The 23,831-nt window shown below is 41.7% G+C and overlaps 1 protein-coding gene across 2 annotated transcripts in view; it reads right to left on the bottom strand.

Moving 5' to 3' along the window:
- The window catches only part of LOC134454022 (adhesion G protein-coupled receptor E3-like), a 54,506-nt gene that overhangs the window by 25,472 nt on the left and 5,203 nt on the right, over positions 1-23,831 (bottom strand). The window contains exon 10 of one of the 2 annotated variants that reach the window (XM_063204775.1): positions 21,477-23,645. The exons of the other annotated variant lie outside the window; for it this stretch is intronic. Within the exon in view, the coding sequence (XP_063060845.1) occupies positions 23,610-23,645 (36 nt within the window). The 3' untranslated portion in view covers positions 21,477-23,609. Of the gene's footprint in view, positions 1-21,476; positions 23,646-23,831 lie in introns of those variants that run through there. 2 annotated transcript variants of the gene reach the window in all.

The raw sequence follows: 23,831 nt of genomic DNA on the forward strand, positions 1-23,831 counted from the left end.
GGAGCTCTACTCACAGGGGCTTGCAAAACAATGTCATCCGTCCAATTGCTGATCATGTCAGTGATATAGCTGAACCTTCCTTCCTACAAACAACAAAAAATCACGGTTGGTGTTATATTTTATGAATTTACCTGCTAAGTAAAAGAAAAATCTTCATTGTCATTCAAAAATACAATACAGATGAAGGGAATGGTATTAGTTGCTTACAGTAAAAGTGCACTTCACAATGCTAGTATGATAACAAAAAAACAGTATTTGCAATATAGAATGATCCTGGACCTTAAACATATATATATTTTAAATATTATGCTAGCTGGTGATACTTCTTAGCTGCCTTGACCTTGACATGTCTTGGTGTAATCCAAGCAGTAGTGTTTTGCATTACTTTTGTCATGCTAAAGCGGCACTATAAAAGTTAAACTTGTCATTGTCTCAAGTCAGCCGCGATTATTTGAGTCAACAGTAAGTGAGCGATGACTCTCGCGACCACTTTCACAGTCCGTTGTCAGACAACTCTGAATGTAACTTTTGACAGAGCGACCCGAACGAGTGACATGGGAAACTCTTCTACGAAAAATGTGCTTTACATACCGCCAGATACATATTCACTTTTGTATCTACTGCTGGCATTCTGTAATGTAAATATTCTCACAGCGAGCTTAGTAAAACAGCAGTTTTTCCATGACGGTGTAGATTTTGAGACAGGTATGCCACGGGCAACGTGTTAACTACGTAATCCTACAAAAAAGATTAACATTTCACAAAAAAAGAGTATAGCTTTTCAAAAAAACGGTCTACAAAATATTTTCTACAACTTTCAAATGCTGTAGAGTGTGAATGTGTATGTGTATGTATCTGTATGTGTGTGTGTGTGTGTGTGTGTGTGTGTGTGTGTGTGTGTGTGTGTGTGTGTCAGTGCTTGACACTAACTTTTTCGCTTACCAGCCATTTTGGCTAGTGGTTTTCCTGACTCACTAGCCATTGGGCCTTTTCACTAGCCATAATTTTCTTAACCGCTTTAATGAATTATATAATAGGCTATAATAATGTAGTGTAGGCTTATAACACAATATAATATAACATAACATAACATAATATAATATAATATAATATAATATAATATAATATAATATAATATAATATAATATAATATAGGGCCTAATAATTAGAATTGTTAGACCTATTAACATGCATGCTATGGAAAGAAAAGATTTACTGATCTGAGGAATGGCATAGCCTATTGACCATGCAGAAACACCAAGCACAGTGTTGTGGAAGGGCACAAATGTAAGCTACATGAGAGCAAAATATTTTCGTCTTTGATCTGAAGGGCACTTTCTTCATATCACATAGGGCTAGCCGCTAGGCTATCTGTGGAGGTCGCTGTCCAAATTGATGCGCAAAGTAGACAGCGCAAAGTCACTGCCAACTAAGTTTGCCTGCCCTCGGTCATGGATGTGGAATAACACCTCTTCTGGAATATTTGCTTATAAAAGTATCCACTAGAAAGCACTCACGAATGCAGTAACTCCTACAGAAGGGGCTACGACTTCCTTTCATTCCGTTTAATATTGAGTTGTTTAAAATACAAACAGAGGGGCACCTGCGAAGGGACATGGGACATGCTTTTGTGCAGTCTGGAAGGCTACTACTGTGCGTTGTTTAAATCGTTTGACAGCGGGAAGAACAGCACAATAAACGTGGAGGAATATTAAGGTATGAAGACATACAGGCAAATCAGAAAATAATTTAAACCGAACATTATTAATGCCGCATGTGTCCTTGTCTTATCACTGCGCTATAGTCTCGAGACTTTCACAAGACGTGTTTTCCTCTCGCCTTGGTCATTTTAATGTCCACTACTACTAATTAGCCTATTGTACTAATGGCAGATCGCAAAACAAATCAGTTGAGATGAACTTCGCTACTTTATTTACACGTGAAGGTTTTAAGTGACATTTCCAAACGCACACTGATTTTCCGGTAGCTCGCTGCCAATCCTCTTCGCAAGACTAGAGCTGTCAGATTCTTGCAGTAACGTGCGGACAACTTTATGGCTGGTGAGGCACTGACTTTTCCAATATCAGATTTTCAAATATATAATATTACAGCTACAGTATAAGTACATTTTAGTACATTTACCAAATAGGCCTACTGATAAGCATGCCTGGACTGGGAGAACAAAATGGCCCGGGCATTTTTGGCCCAGACCGGCCCCTCATAATCAGCGGAGCACATGCGATTACTTATTGACCAAGCGGCCTATGCGAAAAGGCGCAATATTCATGCATGAATCTCTCTTTCAGCTACCAGAAAACACCAGGAAATGTGTGCCGACTATATCAACTATTTATTTAAAATGAATCTTAGTTTGGGCAGTGGTTTAGAAATGCAATAGATGACCACACTCACAGCAAAAGTAATCTAGGCCTACTCTACTTCTCTCTCTAACTCAACCTCATCCTGGCCTGGTTTGACTAGATGAGAAGAGGGAGATAGATTATTTATCACAATGTATGCAGCACTTGCAAAATATTCAAATTAATATAGTATTCAGTGTATTGTTTGTCTAGTAATTTATACAATAAAGATGTTTGTGTCACAAGTCTTATTTTCTCTTGCTGACCCATGGGCACCAGAGGAGGTGCGACAGGCAGCAATGCAGCTGCCTGTACAATCCTGAGTGTATAGCCTACTCATAAATTGACCTAGATTAATGTTAAATTGAGGGTTTCTTCTAACAGGTGCATTAGAAGAGGGGTTAATTTCCTGTTATCAAAATGCATCTCTCATTGCATAAGGAAGCTACTTTAATAGCTTGAATGATGAAAGAAAATCATGAACTGCCTATCACCACAATGCTTTAGTGTGTCAAACATGTTAAGAAAGCATTAACATACTGAAGTTTCAAAATGAGCAGTGCTGAAAGTGGTAGGCTACATAAAATAGTCTACAGATAAAACTGTATCAAAAGCTTATTCAAAAGAAATTCTTCAATCATTTATCATTTCTAATTGTCCTGGATAAAATAACAGCTGAGAGAGATAGAGAGAGAGAGATGCTAGGTCTTTACCTACAGAATATGGTTTGATTGTGCTCCAAGAATTAAAAAAAAAAAATCCGTTTGGCAAACCTTTTCCACACGCGAGACGCGACAACCGTTACACGACATATGGACATTTTCACTGCGTGGTAAATGTGATTACGCAAACGATCGCTGAATATTTAGTGAGAGTAGGCATGAGTTTGACAGTCTTCGAAACGCATTTGGTACACGGAATGCTTTAGAACAACACCACTGGTGTTCCATTTAATGCTATACATTTGGCACACTACCGTGGCAACTATGTTGTTAATATTATTCACATCAGTGGTTTGGTGTATGGAATGTTTGCCTTCTCAAATGTCCGTGAGTCGTGCGACCGGATCAAAGCACTCAAGCACACTTATAGTGGTGGGAATTAATGGCCTATTTAATATTAATGTTTAATGCTGAAGTGAGAGTTGGGGAGAGGCATGGAGTATCCTAAAGTTTGAAAGACTTGACTCATACCTGTCAGGGCTCGTAGAGGCTACTACTGCCGCTTCACCTGCTGTCTCCTAGCGTGCTCCTTCACTTCCAACATGCAGAAGTTGTTGTCCCTCTCCTGCTGCTACAACACTACATGCGTGAACACATTATCTTGCCTCTGTTGCAAGTTTTTTTTATCCCTTTTCCGCAAGCTTTTCCACACCACCTTTTAGTTTTAGTCTCTCCATCGCTTGTGTCTCAAATTTGCGCGCGTAATGCATGGTAGGGGTGGGGCCGCAATGAATAGTTAAGTCCGACTCAGATGCACCAATGGGACACCCCCTCCCTCTAGCCCCTTTATGTGTGGGCTGATGTCATTGGAGGAGGGCCGAGGGCCGTCAGCACGAAATTGTGGGCCGCCGGTCAATTTTTTAAAAAAATATTAATAACAATTATTTTTAAAAACCGACATCACCGGCCCTCTAGGGGCGTCAGCCCACCGGGATTTTGCCCGGTTTGCCAGATTGCCAGTCCACCCCTGCTGATAAGTTTCATATGTCATAGCTTTCTTAACATAAGGTAGGCCTACAAAATAAAACATGCTGCATTTCCGTAGAGAAAATGCTATTAGATCTCTCACTCACACACACACACACACACACACACACACACACACACACACACACACACACACACACACACACACACACACACACACACACACACACACACACACACACACAGCAGCAGCAGCAATGTGGACAAACAGAAGCATCACAGCAGAGAGAGCTGGAGAGCAGAGCAAAGGAGAGGAGAGTAGTGGAGAGGAGAGGAGAGGAGAGGAGAGAGGAGGAGAGGAGAGGAGGAGAGAAGAGGAGAGGAGAGGAGAGAGGAGGAGAGGAGATGGGAAAAGAGAGGAGAGGAGAGGAGAGGAGATGGGAAAAGAGAGGAGAGGAGAGGAAAGGAAAGGAGAGGAGAGGAGAGGAGAGAGTAGTGAAGAGTGTAAGCTCCTTGAGTGTAAGCCTGTCACACACACAGGATTCAAACAGTGGTCTCACATAAACCACATCACGGCGGATGCTCAATGAAAGACACACACACACACAGGATTCAAAACATGGTGTCATATAGACCGCTGAGCACCACGGCGAACAAACTGGTGTGATAGCTTTTGTGATAAGCACCGGATTCTCGTGCAAATGTAGGCCTACATCTACTTGTACGAGGCTACGGCAAACGATGTGGGACAAAGGTGTGGCAGGAAGCGAATGTCAACAGGGTCATTCCACGCCAAATCTCCGAATCATCCCGCACGACCATCTCAGATTTGGCAGAAAAAAATCAAGGAGGTTCACAAACGTCCCAATAGGAAAAGTGCAAAATTATAGCTCTCAACTCCTCATAGTTTTGTCATTAAAAATGTTTATGTCAGGTACCCCCCTGACTCATTTGGAACAGACTTCTCAGAGAGCCCACTTTCAGATTGCCGTATCCAAAAAACTGCTTTAAGTAGGTCCTTACAAATTTCAAAGGGTAACATTTGGAACATGTACTTGTGAATTGTGGATTTTCACACATCCTCTTGTCATTTTCCACCGTTTTCTGGGGGCTTAAAGTTGCTTGGAAAATTTTCACCTTTGAATTTGTGGGCATCTTTGAAGGACTGTGGTAAGCGCAGTTTTAAAGACAGAGGTTTGATATGGACAATGTATGTTCCCAACCATTCTGTGCATGTTGTGTTGAAAGACTGATCTTCTGCGATGAACAGTTTAGAAGATATGAAGTCTTTAAAATGGAAAAACTGAAACTTGGTGCCATCTTTGCCATGTCATTAAAAAAAAATGTCACGACTCACCACCATATTATCAACAGTTTTGGAAAGATTAGATGTCTGTTCTTAACATATCCAAAAACTGTGATGGTATTCTGCCTCATTTGGTCACAATGATTTTTCAAAAACCCACTGTTGGGTGACTTTCCTAGCTCCATTGAAAAATTGATATTAGTGGCATCTTCGCCATGTTATACAAAAGAAATGACAGAACTCACCACTATGACATTTACAGTTTTAGAAAGACTCAATGTCTGTTTTTAACATATCCAAAAACTGGGGTGGTGCTCTGTCTTATTTTTTAAGAATGGACTTGTAAAAACGGCTGTGTGACATCTGCAGCTTGCTGCTCTATTGAGGTGGGGCCCCTGCTCTGATCTTTGCAGGCTACATGGGGGCCCTCTCTACCAGTATTTGCCATGAGGCCCTATGTGCAATTGTTCCGCCACTGTGAATGACTTGAGCAATTTGAGTCAGACATTTTTGATACAAGATATTTGACTTGAGCATTTTCGACACACTCAATATAATACGGCAAAAAAGTAAAAGTGGCTGTTGACAGAGGTTTTTTTTTCAGCTTTTTCTGTAACTACATTCCAGTAAATCAAAGGTTATAGACGTGTGTAAACTTCATCTTCAGGCACTGAAAACCAAATACCGGAATAAAGTGATGAAATGTTGAATCACTGAAACATCCCCGTAGACCTTGAACCAAGTACAACCTGACTATCATCACATCTCAATGCTTTTTATTACAATTCATAACCATCTTCAATAGCTTGTTTACCAATTTTGATGCAGTTCTGAGGTCTGCTGTGGATTATTTTGAATCAAGTATGAGACATTACCTTTTAACATGTGTTTAGTCTTTCTACATTTGATTTGTGTTTCACTTCATGTAAACATGTATGACAAGTTGTGCAAACTTATTAAGGTTAATGTTGAACATCAAACATTAATATTTGCATTACTCAGCTCTGAGACAGAGATGACCCTTGATGAGCATTCAGTCAGTCTTGCAGCGGTCTAGCACCATGCTCAGGGTAGCTCAGTCATGGTGATTTGAGGGGCAGGACAGCTGTTTAGTCAGGTTACCTCCCTACGAACAGTCTCCTCCTTTTGTATCATCACTGTTTTTTTCTCTTCTCCATGATCATAAAAGTGTCCCACCCCCCCAAAAAAACCATGACAAAGGTGACCTGTTCATAGAACTTGGCCCCGCCCCAGTCCTAACCATGACCGAGGAACCTAGCGCTTTGTATTGGTTCATGGCAAAGGTCTGTTTGTTTGATATGCACCTCTGTGAACAAAACAAAAATTGCAGAAGTGATGGGAAATTTGAAATGTATCAAAGCAAAATATCAAAACATCTTACCAGCTAAAAGAAATTTCTCAAAAAATTGTGTGCTGATATAGAGTTTGGCAAACATCCTGTACCAAGACTATGTGTTAACAATGCTACTTAACCAATCAGAATGATTCAATTAATTTGTCACTTCTGAAATTCAAGACTTACTTTACGGTATAATAGCATAATGTTTACTCCTACAGTGTTGAGGTTTAAACACATGGCCATAACCTTTAATTCACAAACATTTAGTTACCAAAAAAATTAGTTACCTAAAAGCCAAAAGAAAAAGAAAAATAATAATGGTATATAAATCACTCAACTGTTTCTTATTGTGTGCTTCAAAAATACTCAATTCACATTTCTTGTATCAAAAATGCCCAAGTCAAACTGCCTGTCATTCACAGTGTCAGCCCAAATAGATTGGCACCCAAAAGTCTGCAAAGGTCATGATTATGGCCCATACCACAAATTCAGGAGGGCCCTGGACAAATGCCCTGCTTGTCCCCCTGTAGCTCCGCCCCTGGTAATTCATGTGACTTAGACATTTTCACAGGAGCTGCTGATGTAACAGCAAAGGGTTTTTCAAGAGTCATTACAAGACATTGATGCAGAACACCATCCCAGTTTTTGGATATGTTACAAACAGACATCCTATCTTTCCAAAACTGTTCAGTTCATTGTGGTGATTGCTGTCATTGTTTTGGTATAGCATGGCAAAGTTGCCCCCCAATATCAGGTTTTCATAGGAGCAGTGGAAGTCACACAACAGTGGGTTTTTAAAAAATCATTGTGACCAAATGAGGCAGAATACCATCACAGTTTTTGGATATGTTAAGAACAGATATCTAATCTTTCCAAAACTGTTGATAATATTGTGGTGAGTCGTGACATTTTTTTTAAAATAACGTGGCAAAGATGGCACCAAGTTTCAGTTTTTCCATTTTAAAGACTTCATATCTTCTAAACTGTTCATCGCAGAAGATCAGTCTTTCAACACAACATGCACAGAATGGTTGGGAACATACATTGTCCATATCAAACCTCTGTCTTTAAAACTGCACTTACCACAGTCATTCAAAGAAGCCCACAAATTCAAAGGTGAGAATTTTTCAAGCAACTTTAAGCCCCCAGAAAACGGTGGTAAATGACAAGAGGATGTGTGAAAATCCACATTTCACAAGTACATGTTCCAAATGTTACCCCATGAAATTCATAAGGACCTACTTAAAGTAGTTATTTAGATACAACACTCTGAAAGTGGGCTCTCTGAGAACTCTGTTCCAAACGAGTCAGGGGGGTACCTGACAAAAACATGTTTAATGACAAAACTATGAGGAGTTGAGAGCTATAATTTTGCACTTTTCCTATTGGGACGTTTGTGAACCTCCTTGATTTTTTTCTGCCAGATCTGAGATGGTCGTGCGGGATGATTCGGAGATTTGGCGTGGAATGACCCATTGAATATGAGTAGCCGCGAGGATTTGTGTTTCGTGAGGCTCCTTAGTCCTTAGTAAATTGTTAAGTCGTGAAATCCCATGCGAATGGTCTTCCACACATTCTCGCCGGTTGCAAACAAGACACAGGGGAAACAAAAAAATAGTTTCTGTTGTACCACTCACTTTGAAATGATCGGGTAGTTGACCGGTCACCTGCAGCAAACCCTTCAGCTCTGTCGGTCCTCCATTCTTTATCACATATTTTCCCCTTGGAAATCCAACTTTGAGAATGCTCTTAGTTTCGTTATGAAATCCACTTGTAGCAGTCAAAGTGAACAAGCTAGCCAACAACACCGACTGACTGTATTGTGAACTTCAGATTCGCTATGACGTAACTGGCCAGCAAGACTCAACGCCAGAAGGAGTCTGCGGCCAGGCTACTGCTGGCCTCACCACTGTATATTTCAGTGGGCGTTATGCCAAAGCGTTCAGAGTAAAGAAATGATAATCACACGTAGAAAATAGTAAAAATTATCAGGAAATGAGGGCACACCATACATACTTCTATTAAGTGTATAAAAACGTTTAATACAATATTACCAGGTTGCATTCACAGAACGAGCAAAATGGCGCATGCGCTCAAGCTTGTTAACGAGGGCAATTGCGCAATCCGGGGGTGAGGCAAGTTCAGACTTGGCCCAAGTTCAGCGTATTCGGAGGAATTTGACATGAAATGGGCAAATATTACGATTTTGGCCACAAAAATGATTGAAAACGAGTGAAACAGTTTAAACACTGCTTAAATGGTAGTTATGGTGCAGATGCTCGAAAACAATAGCTGTTATTGTAACTATTATTCACATTTACTGCATCTCATCATAATCATCTGGGGCTGGTGAGGCTGTGCCTCCCCTGCCGTATTGGAGTGCACGTGCCTGGATTCTTGGTGTGCGTGAGACACAGGTGCTTCATGGGTAGTGTAGGCTCGCGAAATCGCATTGTATTGCTTTTGTAGCAAAGACGGTCCGAGGAAAAAAACTATAAAATGCGGTGCCTCATCATTCAGAATAGTAACGGACCCGCCAGAATGGCTAGTGAACCTTCGGTATCTACTAGCCAACGCCGATATTCACCCGCATTTGGCTAGCTGGCGGGTGTTAGTGTTAAGCCCTGGTGTGTGTGTGTGTGTGTGTGTGTGTGTGTGTGTGTGTGTGTGTGTGTGTGTGTGTGCGCGTGCGTGCGTGCTTGTGTAAGTCTGTGCATAGTGTAGTGTGAATGCATGTGTATTGTATGTGTAATGTATTGTGTAGGGAGCTACTGTTCATCCCATATACAACATATCTCTTACCTTCACAAGAAAGTCTGTGGAAATCAATGATGTGAGGGATGCTTCCATTCAGACAGTGACAATAGGAGCTGTCCTCAGTGGTGATGAATGCAGCAGAGCCCAGGCAGGCTGTAGCGGTGGAGGCTGGGGGAGTTGAGGCCTGATGGCTGGTTGCTGGAGGAGTGGAGTCCTGGGGGGTGTAGGTGTAGATGGGGAGTGGGGGTGCAGTGGTGTAGATATGAGGCGTCGTCTCCTCCACCCTTGGATGGGTCACGGTAGTGGTGGAGGCTGGATAGGTCAATGTAGTGGTGGTGACTGTAGGAGTGAACGGTGGAGAGATGGGGGAAATGTTTAATTTTGTTTCTATTTCAAAGTTATGTAAGTATTTTTACGTTTTAAATACAGCACAGTAGGCCTATACCAAGGACACACTCACTAATGCATCCTATATAGCGGCCATCTCGGTCATAGTTGTCAGTGGTGGCACACCACCCAGAGCCAGCGTTGTCTACTGTAGTGCATTCGTTATACTGCTGACCGTTGTAGATGAATGGGTAAACGCACACCTCTATGGGGAGCAGATTAAAGAAGAACAGCTGTGTGTGTGTATTTTTACACATCATTCATTTAGAATTAAACTTCAACAGATCAATTATACTGAGTTTAATTCATATTTAAAAGGTTTTTTAAATATTTACCTGATGCTGTAGCAACTGCACGCAAGATTAGGAAGACAAAGACTATTGGAAATAATGGGGGCGGGACAATAAGACATAGTTAGGGGTCAGGCTGAAGTATGCAAAATGCACAAACACAGACAACTACTAACTGTTTGTCAGCAAGGCCCAATTAGATACAGGACATGCCATAACATTTACAATTCTACTCTACTCATGGGTAAGATGAAGGGATGCTGTACATTTATTATGAGTGTAATGTATTTATACTATACATGTGATTTATTTATGCATTCTTGTGGATTGTATGCCATTTTAATGTTTTGTTACTGCTCAGCATATTTTGACCCAATAGCTTTTGCCTTAACTTGCCCTCTGTTTTAATCAACCATGTTCTATTCATTTCAGTTTTATTTTATTTTAATTATTCATTTAATATTGTTAATGTAACAGTTAAGCATATTGAGCTGCATGTTCTGTATGAACTTTGATAAACAAATACAGTTATAAGTATTGCATTTTTTTAATTAAACCACTCTATACAGTGTCATGTGTATTACTCCCCTGAACTTGTGAAACTGTAAAAGTGTTTGTGCTCTACTCACCACTAAGATGATGGGCTTTCATGCTCCAGGTCAGATGCTCAATCCTCCCCATATTAAACACACACATTAATCCAAATATTGTTGGACATCTGTACATACAGTAGGAGCAGTTGGATAGGTGTGTTGACCTGTTCAGGCCAGAGTCGATATGATCTGTGCGTCTGTAGACTGAAGACAGTCACGTAATGAATATGTGGGATGTACACAGGGCCGGATCAAGATGCCCTGAGGCCCCTGGGCTACAGCTTTATGTGGGGGCCCACCGGAAGGCAGATCTCGCAACACATTTACACAGTGGCAGTGTCATAATTAAGAGCTATGAATTAAGGATAACATGTCTACCAGCTGTACTCAAAATGACAGATTCTTTGTTTCACGATTGCATCTTGTCACAATTTTGCCCTATTCACGTTTGGCGCAGCAGGCATCCCCTGGCAAGTGGGGGCCCCTGGGCTGCAGCCATATCTAGCCCGTGCATTAACCGGCCCTGGATATACAGTATGGGCTGGTACTCCATGGTGTACGTGCCGGAGGTGAGTACATGAACTGGTGACGTCAGGGCCCTGAGGCTCTATAGAACTCTGAGAGCTACTGTTCCTCTCCAGGCCCTCATGCAAATGTATTGTTTAAAGCCAGACAAAGGCAAGCATACAAATTAACCAAAGTCAAACAAAGGATGAATACAATGTAATACAATACAATAGTATTATACACTTTGATGATAGTATAGTCCTCAATTCAATTCAATTCTCACCATGTCCATTTCACAAGTAATAGTACTATTAGTTGAAGTGCCTAGATGTAGCAATAGTGCTAGTAGTATTAGTAGTAGTATTAGTAGTATTAGAAGTACTCCTAGTTGAAGTAGTCGTTGGAAACTGTGTGTGTGTGTGTGTGTGTGTGTGTGTGTGTGTGTGTGTGTGTGTGTGTGTGTGTGTGTGTGTGTGTGTGTGTGTGTGTGTGTGTGTGTGTGTGTGCATTGACTGGAACCAAAAACAAAGCCTGGGCATTTTTAGCATAAACCCACCCCTCACACAGACCCCTGCTTTTGTGAGATTATTATTATTAGCAGGGCTCTAAATTAACCTTTTTCATCACCAGCCAGAATGTACAGTAGATGTTAATCTTACTAGCCAAACACACACTCACTAATGGGTCAAAGTGGCTAGTAAGTTGGTCTTTTCTACCAGTCAAACTGATTTACACAGCACGAAAAGGGGGATTTGTGACAATGAACTCGTCCCAAATCGCCCACGGACTTGCCTAACTTTCGTCTGATTTTGAGCGCTTAGAGAATGCGAAATTAACAGTTTTGGTGACACGTAAATCGCCCGGAAGCGAATCAAAGCCGTGGAGAGGTCTCACAGCAGGGTGTTAATGGCCCAACGATTAACATGAAAGGCAATGACAGCCAGCCCGGAACGCGGACTAGCCTTGCTCTAATTGGACGAAAAAGACACGTGACTCAAAGTAAAAGAGCTGCGCTGTTGGTTAGCAGGGTCGGCAGCTACGACCTTCTATTGGTCACGTTGGATTAATTTATGCATACCGTAGGCCTATACAGTAGGTCCGTATAATTATGCAAAAATTATTATTACTAATATACCTAGGTTGATTTTACTTTGTATATTCACATCATTATATTCACATCATTATAGACTGCACTGTGATGGGGCTTCAGCATGCATGATGTGAATTTATTGATAAAATGAAAATGAATGAAATTAAAATGAATTTTTTAAATGCTTTTAATATCACACCAAACAATGTACACACACTTAGACAGGAACCGTGCATTTCATAAATATACATAATTTAAAACTACACACATACCCTGCAAACAATATACTCTAGGCTATATGCAGTGATGTACAGTAGCCTACTCAGGTCACAAATGTACAACTCAGAAACAAACACGCATCTCTCTCCCAAGCGGCGTTTCCGATTGTCTCCCACGTCCTAACACTGGCCGTCAGAGCATTGAAGAAATCTTAATACTCAACAGCACTCAAATTTTGCCAAGTCGAACAGGTGAGGTCAGGCATAAACGCGTTGTCCTGACCGTCTGTTAAGACAATGCGATGCGACACAGAAAAGACGGGCGGCTCTCCGTGCATAGTGACTAAAAGTTAGCATCAACTTTGAAAAAGGGTCAAGTCACCATCAGAAGAAAACGGCCGTCTTGTTACACATGTGTTTGAGTGAAACGGTAGACGGTAGGGACTTTGTGAGGCTATTTATTTAATGCCTACATATAACGTGACCCAAAATGTCTCTAAGCTGCACGTTGCAATATAGCCAAGTATTCGAGAAAACCTGATGCAGCCAGAGTCCAACAACTTCAATGCACCAGAAGTGAATTCGCCTTCTAGTTGGGTGTGTGCGTCACGTGTATTTAATAGAATATATGCGCATGTACAATTACAATACAGCTACCTTATTACCTGGAATATTTTTGAGGGCTGATATTACAAAAAGCTAGTAGGTAATTTTACTTTTCTTTTCTCTACCTACCATTCAACCATGAGTGGTTGGCTCTGTCCACACACCAGTTTGAACTAAATAACTAAGAATTTATTTATTTATTTATTTTTTTTTGGGGGGGGGGAGGGGAGATGAAAGGGGAAAATAAGATGTAAAAAAAAAAAAACAATTTGGCAAAAAATAAATCAGAAAAAAACTGAATGAGGAAAAATAAAACGGATTTCATAGGCCCCTACGACAGGTTAGGTTTGGGAAGGGCACAATTCATAAAACTCAGAAACATACAATGCTTTTTCAAAAAAAGGGTTCTATGTTCCCCGCTGCATCCAAGTAGACTGCTGCCACATTGCTAAGAGCAGGTTGTTATTACACCTCTGACAGGTTAGGTTTAAGGATAGTTTTAGTCAGGGCACATACAAAAATGGATTTGAGTAAAAGTTGTCAATTCATAGTAAATACGTGGTAAATATGAAAGTAAGAGGAAAAATAGTACATGTACAGCATTTTAGTGCAGACTACACAGGTATGTACAATATTATAAAGTAAACATTGCTGTTGATTATGTTCTTCAGCCGCCAATCATGCCAGCAGGGTCTACTGAAGGTCTCTGGTCACTGCTTCCTCGTCATACTGCAACAGGCACTCAGTCTCACTTCTGGGAGCTGTAGAAATAACAAATAAATAAATACTTCGTCATGCACCTCATATTGACATAGCAAATATATCAATAAGCAAGACATATTGAGCCCAACAGGGATAATCTTACACTATATCAGTTTTCTGTGGTCTCTTGTAAGATTGCCCATCACCATCCTGCAGGACACTACCGTCTCCCTGCCAGGATCTGTAGGATGTAAGAAAATAAATCAAAACATAGCAATGCACAGCATTGACAACTTATCTATAAAGTAGCACAAGTCATATTGACAATGTAGGACAGGGGTGGGGAACCTATGTCTCTAGGGCCGTTTGCGACCCTTGAGGCTGTTTTATCCGGCCCCCGATATAATTTTAATGCAATTCCATCTTCACATGAAATATGACATATTTTGTAAAGGAATCTTAGAAAATACATTAGCAATACAATTAAGTTATATTCAGGGAACCTGAAGTTGGCGTTTGTTTAAATGTGGCTGCCTTCAATATAGGCCTAAAGTGAAAGGGAAAAATCCTGGTTTGTGTTCATAGTACGGCCCTTGGAGGACTTTTATGGCCCCTCGGATGAATTTGAAGTGGCCATTCGAATGAGAAAGGTTCCCCAACCCTGACGTAGGCTATAGGTTAAGCTTACCCTCTTTCACTCTACTGTGCCCATTTCGGGTTGACCTCCACACGCGTCTGTAGCACAGCACACAGGATTGCAGGACACGGCATCCTGCAGGACACTGCAAAAAACAAGGGGAACGAATAAATGACCTGTCCAGTTCTATAAAAAAGAAAAGAAATTTGATGCAGTGCCAGAGCTGTGGTAAAAGTAACCTTGGTTGTATCATCTAGGACTAGGGTGTGTGTGAGTGTGTGGTAAATCCAGTGTTCACATTATTCAGATATGAGAATTAATTCATTAATTTTAACTGATATCACCACATACCGATATCAGTGCCATTTCACCCTGCCAAGACACTGGACCTTCTATGATCAGGGCGTCCTCGTCATACTGCAGCAGGCACCCTGTTGTTTCTACAGCTCCTAGAAGAGAGACAAATAAATTAAATACTTCGCCATGCATCTCATATTGACATAGCTAATGTATCAATGAGCAAGTCATATTGGTCACAAAGAAGTTAATCTTACATTCTTTCAGTCTTCTATGGCAAGACTGCTCCTCATAAGAGCTGTTAGGCCTTCAAGTGACTCGTCTTCGCCATATTATGAGACAGCAGCCTGTGAAAACATGGTAAACAGAATAACCCATTAACCTTGGGTCCTAATATAATACATGGACATAAACTAGCCTACATTATTTATACAATGTCAGTAAACCTCCACGTGAAACAATAAGAAAAAGTGACCATGCATAATTTCAATTTCTTGAAGAGGCCAGCTACACTTATTTGTGCAACAAGTGCTGTTTTGAGGACCCATACGTTTTAAAGGACATGCTGCCTGCCTACTGTTGCAAATGCCAGGGTATTTCACATTGATTTCGGGGTGGCGTGCTCTATTGCAACACTTATTTGTGCAACAAGTGGTGTTTTGAGGACCCATACTTTTTAAGGACAGGTTGCCTACTGTTGCAAATGCCAGGGTATTTCACATTGATTTCCAAACTATTTCTTTCCTAACTACAGGGACGTTAGTCGAGTAATGACGCTACGACCAAGCTACTAGGGAATGTAATTAAACTAGTCGCTTCGCTACTGCCCAGCACTGAAAACCAACATACCCAGACGGCACACCAATCTTGCCAACGTCGCCTAGATGCATTTTTGCCGCTGTAAAATACATTGGCAAGACGTCCAAGCGTTAGTTCATCAGCGAAATGCCGGGCAGACGTGAAAAATGAGCAGTGCCCAGCAACTAGTTGATGAGCTAACGCAATAGCATGCTAACGTAGCCTTTGTCAATCTTAAGCGCTGGGAGATGGTCACTCCCATGTAAGATCACTCCCGGACGTGTAGTCCCAGGTGATTCTATCAATCCCAGGCGTTCTATCCCACCCGATTACATTTCTCGTATTATCATACACTACCACATACAAGCAATTCAGGGTTAGGTTTAGGGTTAAGGTAAGGGTTAGGTTTAGGGTACGTAACAAAAAAACTAACATCAAAAAGATAACTAGCTCGGTGGGCTCGATAGTCTGGCTAGTGGGAGCGAACCGACTGGGGATCGAACCGCGCTGGGAGCGACAAACTGGGAATCATCTTTAGGCAGGGGAAAGGCAATTGAGAACGAGCAATGTCAAACAACTTTCCATCAACAAGTATACTTAACATATTCACCGTTTCACTACTGCATTTTGTCATTACGATGCTCGCAAGTTGTCAGAATTTACTAGCGTACAGCAGCAACAAGAGTAGTCACATTCATTGAGGGGACTTGTGCTACAACTTAGCAATGGCGGATCTGTGTTCAGAGGAGCTATTCAATCGCTCTTGAGTACTGAAACTTTAAACCACAGTTGAGTAAAATTTACTTACATGTATGTGAAGCCCATTTTCCGTTGGTATGTGAGGAACTTTCCCCCATATCGCCAAGAAACTTGTAACAGTGAAACCACACAGACAGCGCGTGGTGTTGTTCAGATAGGTCGGTGTTGTTGACCGCGGTAGATGGCTTCTTTGTGGCTTGTGTGTGGAATTCGCATTGTGCGAATTAGTTGTACTGCCACCTAAAGGCTTGGTGTAGAACTAATTTAACCAGAGACAGTCTGTTTTGAACTTCCTTGAACAATCCTTGCTAGTTCAGAATACCAGAGTGGCCAAGCACATTGATGTTTTTCCTCAAAAGCAGGGGTGAGGAACCTTTTTAATTCAAAGGGTCACTTCAAAATGTAGGCTATGTCCAAGAAAGATCATTCAGATGTTTCTATTCTGATTTCTATTCGGTTCATTTAAATGTTAGCACCGAATTGTTTGATCAACTTCATTTCTGAGCTTATAGTATCATAATAAAATGTACTGACAGCAGAGCTGTGGCTAGAAGAAAGGTTTAATGCAGGGGTGGGGAACCTTTTTCATTCGAAGGGCCACTTCAAATTCCTACCATGGTCATAAAATCCTCCGGGGGCCGTACTATGAACACAAATCAGGATTTCCCCATGAAATTTAGGCATATATAGACACCATTAGGCCTATATAGACATATAGACACCTTTAAAGGTAGACACATTTAAAACAGTCCCCACCTTTTCTAGGTCCCCTGAATATAGGCCTAACTTAATTGCATTGGAAATGTAATTTCTAAGATTCCTTTAGGCCTGCAAAATATGTCATAGGCCTATTTCATGTGAAGTTGCAAAACATTATAATGATATCAGGGGGCCGGATAAAACGGCCTCAAGGGCCCTCGAGACATAGGTTCACTACCCCTGGTTTAATGGTTAGTGATTCTGAAAAACACCACTGGGCAGCGTGAACAAACATACACACAGACACACACACACACACATTTTAGTAAAAGGCCAAAAAATGCCCTAGGGCCCCCAACAATCCCGTTGCCTAGGGACCCCAAAATCCTAGAAACAGGCCTGCCGACCCCCCACTCCCTCCCACCCACCTGACCTCACCCCACCCCACCCCACTTGAAATTGACTGTAGCAGCTCCCGACCTGATCACTGGCATTTACATATTAAAGGCTCTCCTAAGAAGGGGATGGGAGGGGGGCATGGGGGAGCCGCAAATGCTGTGGCTTGAGGTATGAGGCAGTTTAAGGTGCAAAACTCATCCACATATTCCTCTTTTCATGCAGTGTTAGCACCAGCATTTGGCTGGTTAGCAGGTGTTAATGTAGAGCCTCGATTATTAGTTATTAGTAGCTCACGCCACTGGACTGGCCCATATAAATTCAGAGCCAGTCTGTAAGAAAATAAAAACAAATACACAAACGAAATTAGCATCGGCCCCTGAGGACTGTCGACCCAGCTGGAAAATGGCTTGTATGCCAGATCTAGCCCTGTGTGTGTATTCCTTATCCTTACTTCACTGTACACAATATTATTCTCTCTCTCTCTCTCTCTCTCTCTCTCTCTCTCTCTCTCTCTCTCTCTCTCTCTCTCTCAGTTACAGCATTCTATTAGGTTGTCTGAGGGGAGCCAACTGTTCTGGACGAGTAGAAGTCTATGACGTAGTAGACCAGTGGGCAAGTGTGTGTGACGCACCTTAGGACGTACCTTTGGTGACATGTGTGCGCGCCTTAGGAGGTTATGTTAAAATGGCCATGTGTAAGTTTACCTGATCACATACTGTATGTAAAGCTCTGATTCTGACATTCTGGAATTCTGAGAAGTTCTATCTCTCAATACCGGGTTCTATTCAGTATATTAAGTCAGTGTACATTTCAGGGCACAAATAAGCAAGAACATTGGCATTTATTTATTCCATTCATCTTTAATGAACTAAAGCAAACATGTATATTCATATCAAATTACAGTTTTAACCAAAGTCTTTTTAATCCAACATGATTACGTATTAAGGGCGGAATTTTCCCGTCTCCACTTAAGTCGGTTTTACGCACACACTTTTTATGCGCTTTGATCCTACGCGTTTTTTCCCCTCTGAAATATGACCACACCCCTCGCGCTTAACTCTGCGCTTAACTTAAAAACAGCGCGTAGCCCAACATGGGCGTGAAATATGCTAAATGGGGGGATGAGTCTTCCCCGACTTCATCAGTTGTGGTTTCAAAGAAACCACGGAGCATGGATTTTCAGATTAACCATGTGAAAACCTCGGCAGTCCATTGAGATCCAAAACTGAACTTTAACTTTGAATTTAGAACGACGTGCCAAAAGTCCTCGTGCAAAAGCATCTCAAAATCTAACCTCATTTTCACAAACACAAGGCGAGTAGTGGAGGTGAGATATTGAGACGGAAACGCAATGTGTACCTTTGGCGGGAACTGAGCTGAGCGTTTTGGTGCGCAACAGGTTGATTGAAATAATAAACACGATGAAACGTTTGGTTAAAAAAGGAGTTTGGTGTGTTGCCTAAAGTCCGGAAAATAAAAACTGATTTAAAAGGCTGATCATTGCCTCTGAATTTCCACAGTAACAGCCACATTGTATTTGCTGACTTTTAAAAGCGCTTCTCCGCTTCTCTGTACAGTAACATGACATTAATATCATTGGAAATATGTGGATCCCAGCTGTCCGTCAGTATATGACACTTACATGCATGCTGAAGAACAAACAAGGAAATCGGAAAAAAACGGAGACTTTATATGCTGTCGCACACATGGAAATGAATTGGTCATGCATGTGTGACAGATTGGTCTACACCCCTCAATCTGACTGATTTTGGCCCTTTGTCTGTGATTGGCTGGCCCATTACTGGCAGGACTTTTATGTTGATAAATGTAGTTTTTGGACGTGACGTGGGTCTCTCTTTCCGCCCCGCTGTTGTTTTGCCGGCAAAGGACGCCGGCTGGCGCGTGAGCTGCTGCTAGCCGTGATCATTATCCGGTAGATTTGGTACCTTCAGGTAGGCATTTAACATTCATACTTTATGATGTGTCCGATCGCCGTATTGTCTGAATTACGGACCTGATTATGTGACTGCATTCCACTTCTAGCCATTCTTGCGTGGAACTGCACTCTGCTGTGAACTGGCGTTCAATTTGCGCTGCCTTTACTGCACCGGTGTGTACCTCCTTGGTTGGTGTGTTGCCCCATCATCTGTGCCCTGTGGCAGGCCTGATTCGTGGTGCTTACTGCCGGCTTTGGAGTGGCCACAGTGGTTGGCCCCTGGGTACCTGACTGCAGTCAGTGGATGGTAAGCTGGCCTATGCTACGTTGATGTTGTTGCTCCGATGGTAACGATGACCTTAGTCACTAAATCTACCCTCACTTTCCTCAGTGTGTGGTCCAAATTGCGATTGTTCCGAACCACGGATCCATGATCGGGTTAGCGGTGCCTCTCTGACGCCGTGGGATTGCTAGCTACACTCCTCGGAGGCTGCTGTTTTGTTGCCGTCACACTCTGCGCCGGTTCCGACTGGCTCCACCTGCTCGTCCTGATTTTGTTTGGTTTAATTTATTATTATTATTTTTATTTTCGGGCCCGTTTCTTGGGACGCCAGCCTCCTCGCTGCGCACTGCGCAGGTCTAGTTACCTGTGTGTGTTGTGAGTGCGTGTGTGTCTGCGTCTGTATGCGTGTGTGGTTATCATCCTCTAGGCACGGCACCAGGAGGCAAGTGTACACCCCCTTCAGTCAACCTACGGCGGTGTATTCTCCCCTCTCTCTTGCTACACGAAAGTTAAGTTGCATCTAGTCATCACTGTGTATGCAAATTGTGTAATACATTAGTACGTGTCATTCTCGCTTTTGAGTGTCCCTCTCTTTTCTCCTCCCTGGATAGGTATGGAGTTGCCATAGCGCGCCGGTCTCCGGGTGGTGGATTCCCTCACTTTTCCATTGCTGTGTGCACTTGGGTGACTATTACTATTTTGCTGTGTGTAGTAGTAGTAGTAGATGTGTGTTTTCTTTTTATTTCGTGTGAGTACTTTATTGTGTGTGTTTATTTTGTGTGGCCTTTTCCCTAGTCTTTATCTATCCCTTTTCAACCGTGCTGCTATTGGTTAGCCTAAGCCTAGCTTTCCCCCCCCCCTTTAAGAGTGACACCATTGCCCTGTCTCCCCCGTATTGGGGGCGGTTCGTACGATTGAGTGTAGCCTCCCTTCCTCTCTCGCAAAGGTGCCGTGCGTGTGTATGCGTGGTGTGTGTGTGTGGCCAGTGGCCATATTGCTCCACATAACGACCCGCCTGTGGGTGTCTAATAGGGATCAGTGCAATATTGTCGAATGCAATTCATTCATATTGTATTTTCTAATGTATTACTATTTGTCCCTTGCATCACCACTGCATATTTGCACACCTGACCTCAATGACCTGGATGTATATTTTATTGATCTGTATGACTATTGTATTTGTGAAAAGAGAATAAACTCCTGCCTAAGAGTGCTCCGAACCTGTGTCCTGGTTTACTAATTTGGGGGGTAATTTCACTCCTAGGTTGTCTTCCCCCACCCTAGGTGGCGTAGTCGTGCAAGAGCTGAGTTGAATTTAATTAACTGTAAACGTGCCACTGTTACACATGCAACGCCAAGCCAGGATTTAAACACGCAGCTGATGCCAAAGACATGCTCTGATATGTAGGCCTACCTTTTTACGTTTAGTTATAATGAGATACGGGAAATATTTTGTGTCGTACAAAAACAGATAGGACAACCTGTAACCTACCTCTGTAGGTCGTGGCTTTGTATGTCGGGCATCAGTTCAGGCTTCATCACATATGCACGAGTTCCAATAAATCGCAAAAGGTTAGGAGTTGCAATAAAAACCACAACATAGTAAAAAATGGTGAATAGTAAAAATGAAAATGAATAGGCATACTTTGGGTGGCTGTTTGGACGACTGAAACGTCAGTCTTTAGTCTGAAGTGCCTTGTCAATTTGCGCATGGTGCAACGAGGTGTTTTTGGTTTTGGTTACCGTCCGTGGACACAAGATGATGATCCTCAAACTGATTAATTCATTAATTGTTTTTGTTTGGAAGTTCTTCGATATGAGAACATGCTCTGGGCAGCTGGTGATATTTTGTCACAGTTAATGGAACAGTGAATGAATTTCGATTTGGACCCACGCTGACGGTAAGGAACATCAGCAAAGCATAGGCCTACCGTGTAACATGCTCAAAATGCCAAGCGAGCATCAAATGCAATATTACATTTTACCTCATAGTGGCGCTTGACCTTACTACAGCCCTTCGATGCGCGTAAAGGAAAAGGTGCGTAAGTGGACGGGAGAATACGCTTAGGATTGATTTACATGAGAAACACCCTGATTTTGGCCTGGCCCCACCCAAAGTGCGCAACTGATCATATCCTGCGTAAGCCCCGCTTAATCACTGACTTGAATCAGCTTGGAGGCGCTGTTGCGCTTTTTTTTTTGACTTACGCGGGTGGGAGAATTCCGCCCTAAGTGATTAAACATAAGATATTAACTGAGTATTATTATTCTTACATCAACAGTGACAGGGATCAACCACACATAAAAGAAAATAGACGAAAGTACATACAATCCATGAACTGAAATCTCTATGACTGCTAGCAGAGGCAACGAATGGCACACAAAATCAGGAATTTATTACATAATATAAACATAATAGTACAAAGTATAGAAAAAAGAACATAGAGTACCCTAAATGAAGTACAAAACATGAGTCTACTAAAATACTTACACAAATTATCTGTAGCATTACTAAAATATAATCAAACAGTGCTTGCAACAAAAGTCTATGGAATTTTCTATGTCTAGTTAGGCCAATAGGGGCAACAAGGGATCAGGGCTGGAATGGTTCCAAACCCAGGGTACCACCATCATGGGACAAGGGGGGGCAGGGGAGGATTAAAAGTTAAATCCACAACCACATCCCCAAATAGGGATCAAAGGCAATTTCCATCCAGAACATAGATAATGTAGTAAACTAAAGTCTGAAAAGAGATTATGCTGTTATAAGTTAAAGGGACACTGTGTGAGATTTTTAGTTGTTTATTTCCAGAATTCACGCTGCCGATTCACTAATGTTACCTTTTTCATGAATACTTACCACCACCATCAAATTCTAAGTATTCATTATGACAGGAAACATTGCACTTTTCATGAAAAGGGGGATCTTCTCCATGGTCTGCCATTTTGAGTTTCCAAAAATAGCCATTTTGAGTTTCCAAAAATGACTGTACTTGGACCATACTACTTAATACATACTTAACATTTCATGTTAAGATCAAAGTTGGCAATAGGCAGCCCAGTTTCAATGAGCAGCATAGTTGCAGTACCTCTTTTGACCATTTCCTGCACAGTGTCCCTTTAAAGACAGCAGATGCTTCTTTCCTCTGGCGATCCAAGGTTATGAACATGGTAGTCCTGAAAACTATTTTTTACGCCTCTTTTATTTTACTAGGGTAGTCACATTAAGGCAATTGCCTACTGGCTATTGAATTTTCACAAGGAAAATGTTTGCTCCTTACCTCTGAATAAAACCACAATAATGAAAAAGCCAAGAATTAAGTTAAGCGATAAAACCGGCTTTGTCAACATACAATTTTAAAACCACTAATAGCCTTCTGGTCTCATTTACTAAGAGAGCGAAGCCATTACAAAGTACATAATTAGCATGTACATATTCACTGCTTTTAATCTTCCTCTAGGTCAGTGTTTCTCAAACCTCTTCAGACCGAGGACCACTTGGTCCCTTGTAAAATGTTCAGGGACCACCTGTCAACTAAATTAACAGTTGACAGGTGCTAATTTGACACTGCTAATTTCACTTAATTTTTATTTATTACAAGCCTGTGTTATTGTGGTGAAAATAAGACTTCAGCTATGTTTAGGTTTGTAATTAGTTTACAAATATAGCCTACTGCTAGCTTGTCTTGGAAAAGTAGAATTCCTCTCGCGGACCACCTGAGCTCTGTTGTGGACCACCAGTGGTCCCCGGACCACACTTTGAGAATCACTGCTCTAGCTTAACTTAAGACTTTAGAATACAACTGACATAATTGAGTATGGGCAAAGTATATGTCTAATGATACATTTGTAATGACCAATTGACAGCCATGGGCTATCGTAAGCCATACCTTTCCTACGAGAAATCTCACTTGTGAGTTAGTCTGGTGTTATCCAAAGGCAAACTTAGTGTTTACTACTGAACCTGGACGTGGAATTATTTCCTGAACCGGCTCCAGAACTCCCGTTGCACCTGGACAAACAGAACACAGACATGTGTGTGCTGGTAAGTAAATATCAACAATAATATGTCATGATAAACAGCAGGGGTACAGTCAGCAGCAGCAGTGCCACCTGAATAGTTAGGTCTCTAATTCAATGATGATGTGACATACACATGTGTTATAGATTTATTTGTATGCATATTTTGAATAGGCTT

This window comes from Engraulis encrasicolus, chromosome 1 (genome assembly GCF_034702125.1).
Source record: "Engraulis encrasicolus isolate BLACKSEA-1 chromosome 1, IST_EnEncr_1.0, whole genome shotgun sequence".
NCBI lineage: Eukaryota > Metazoa > Chordata > Actinopteri > Clupeiformes > Engraulidae > Engraulis > Engraulis encrasicolus.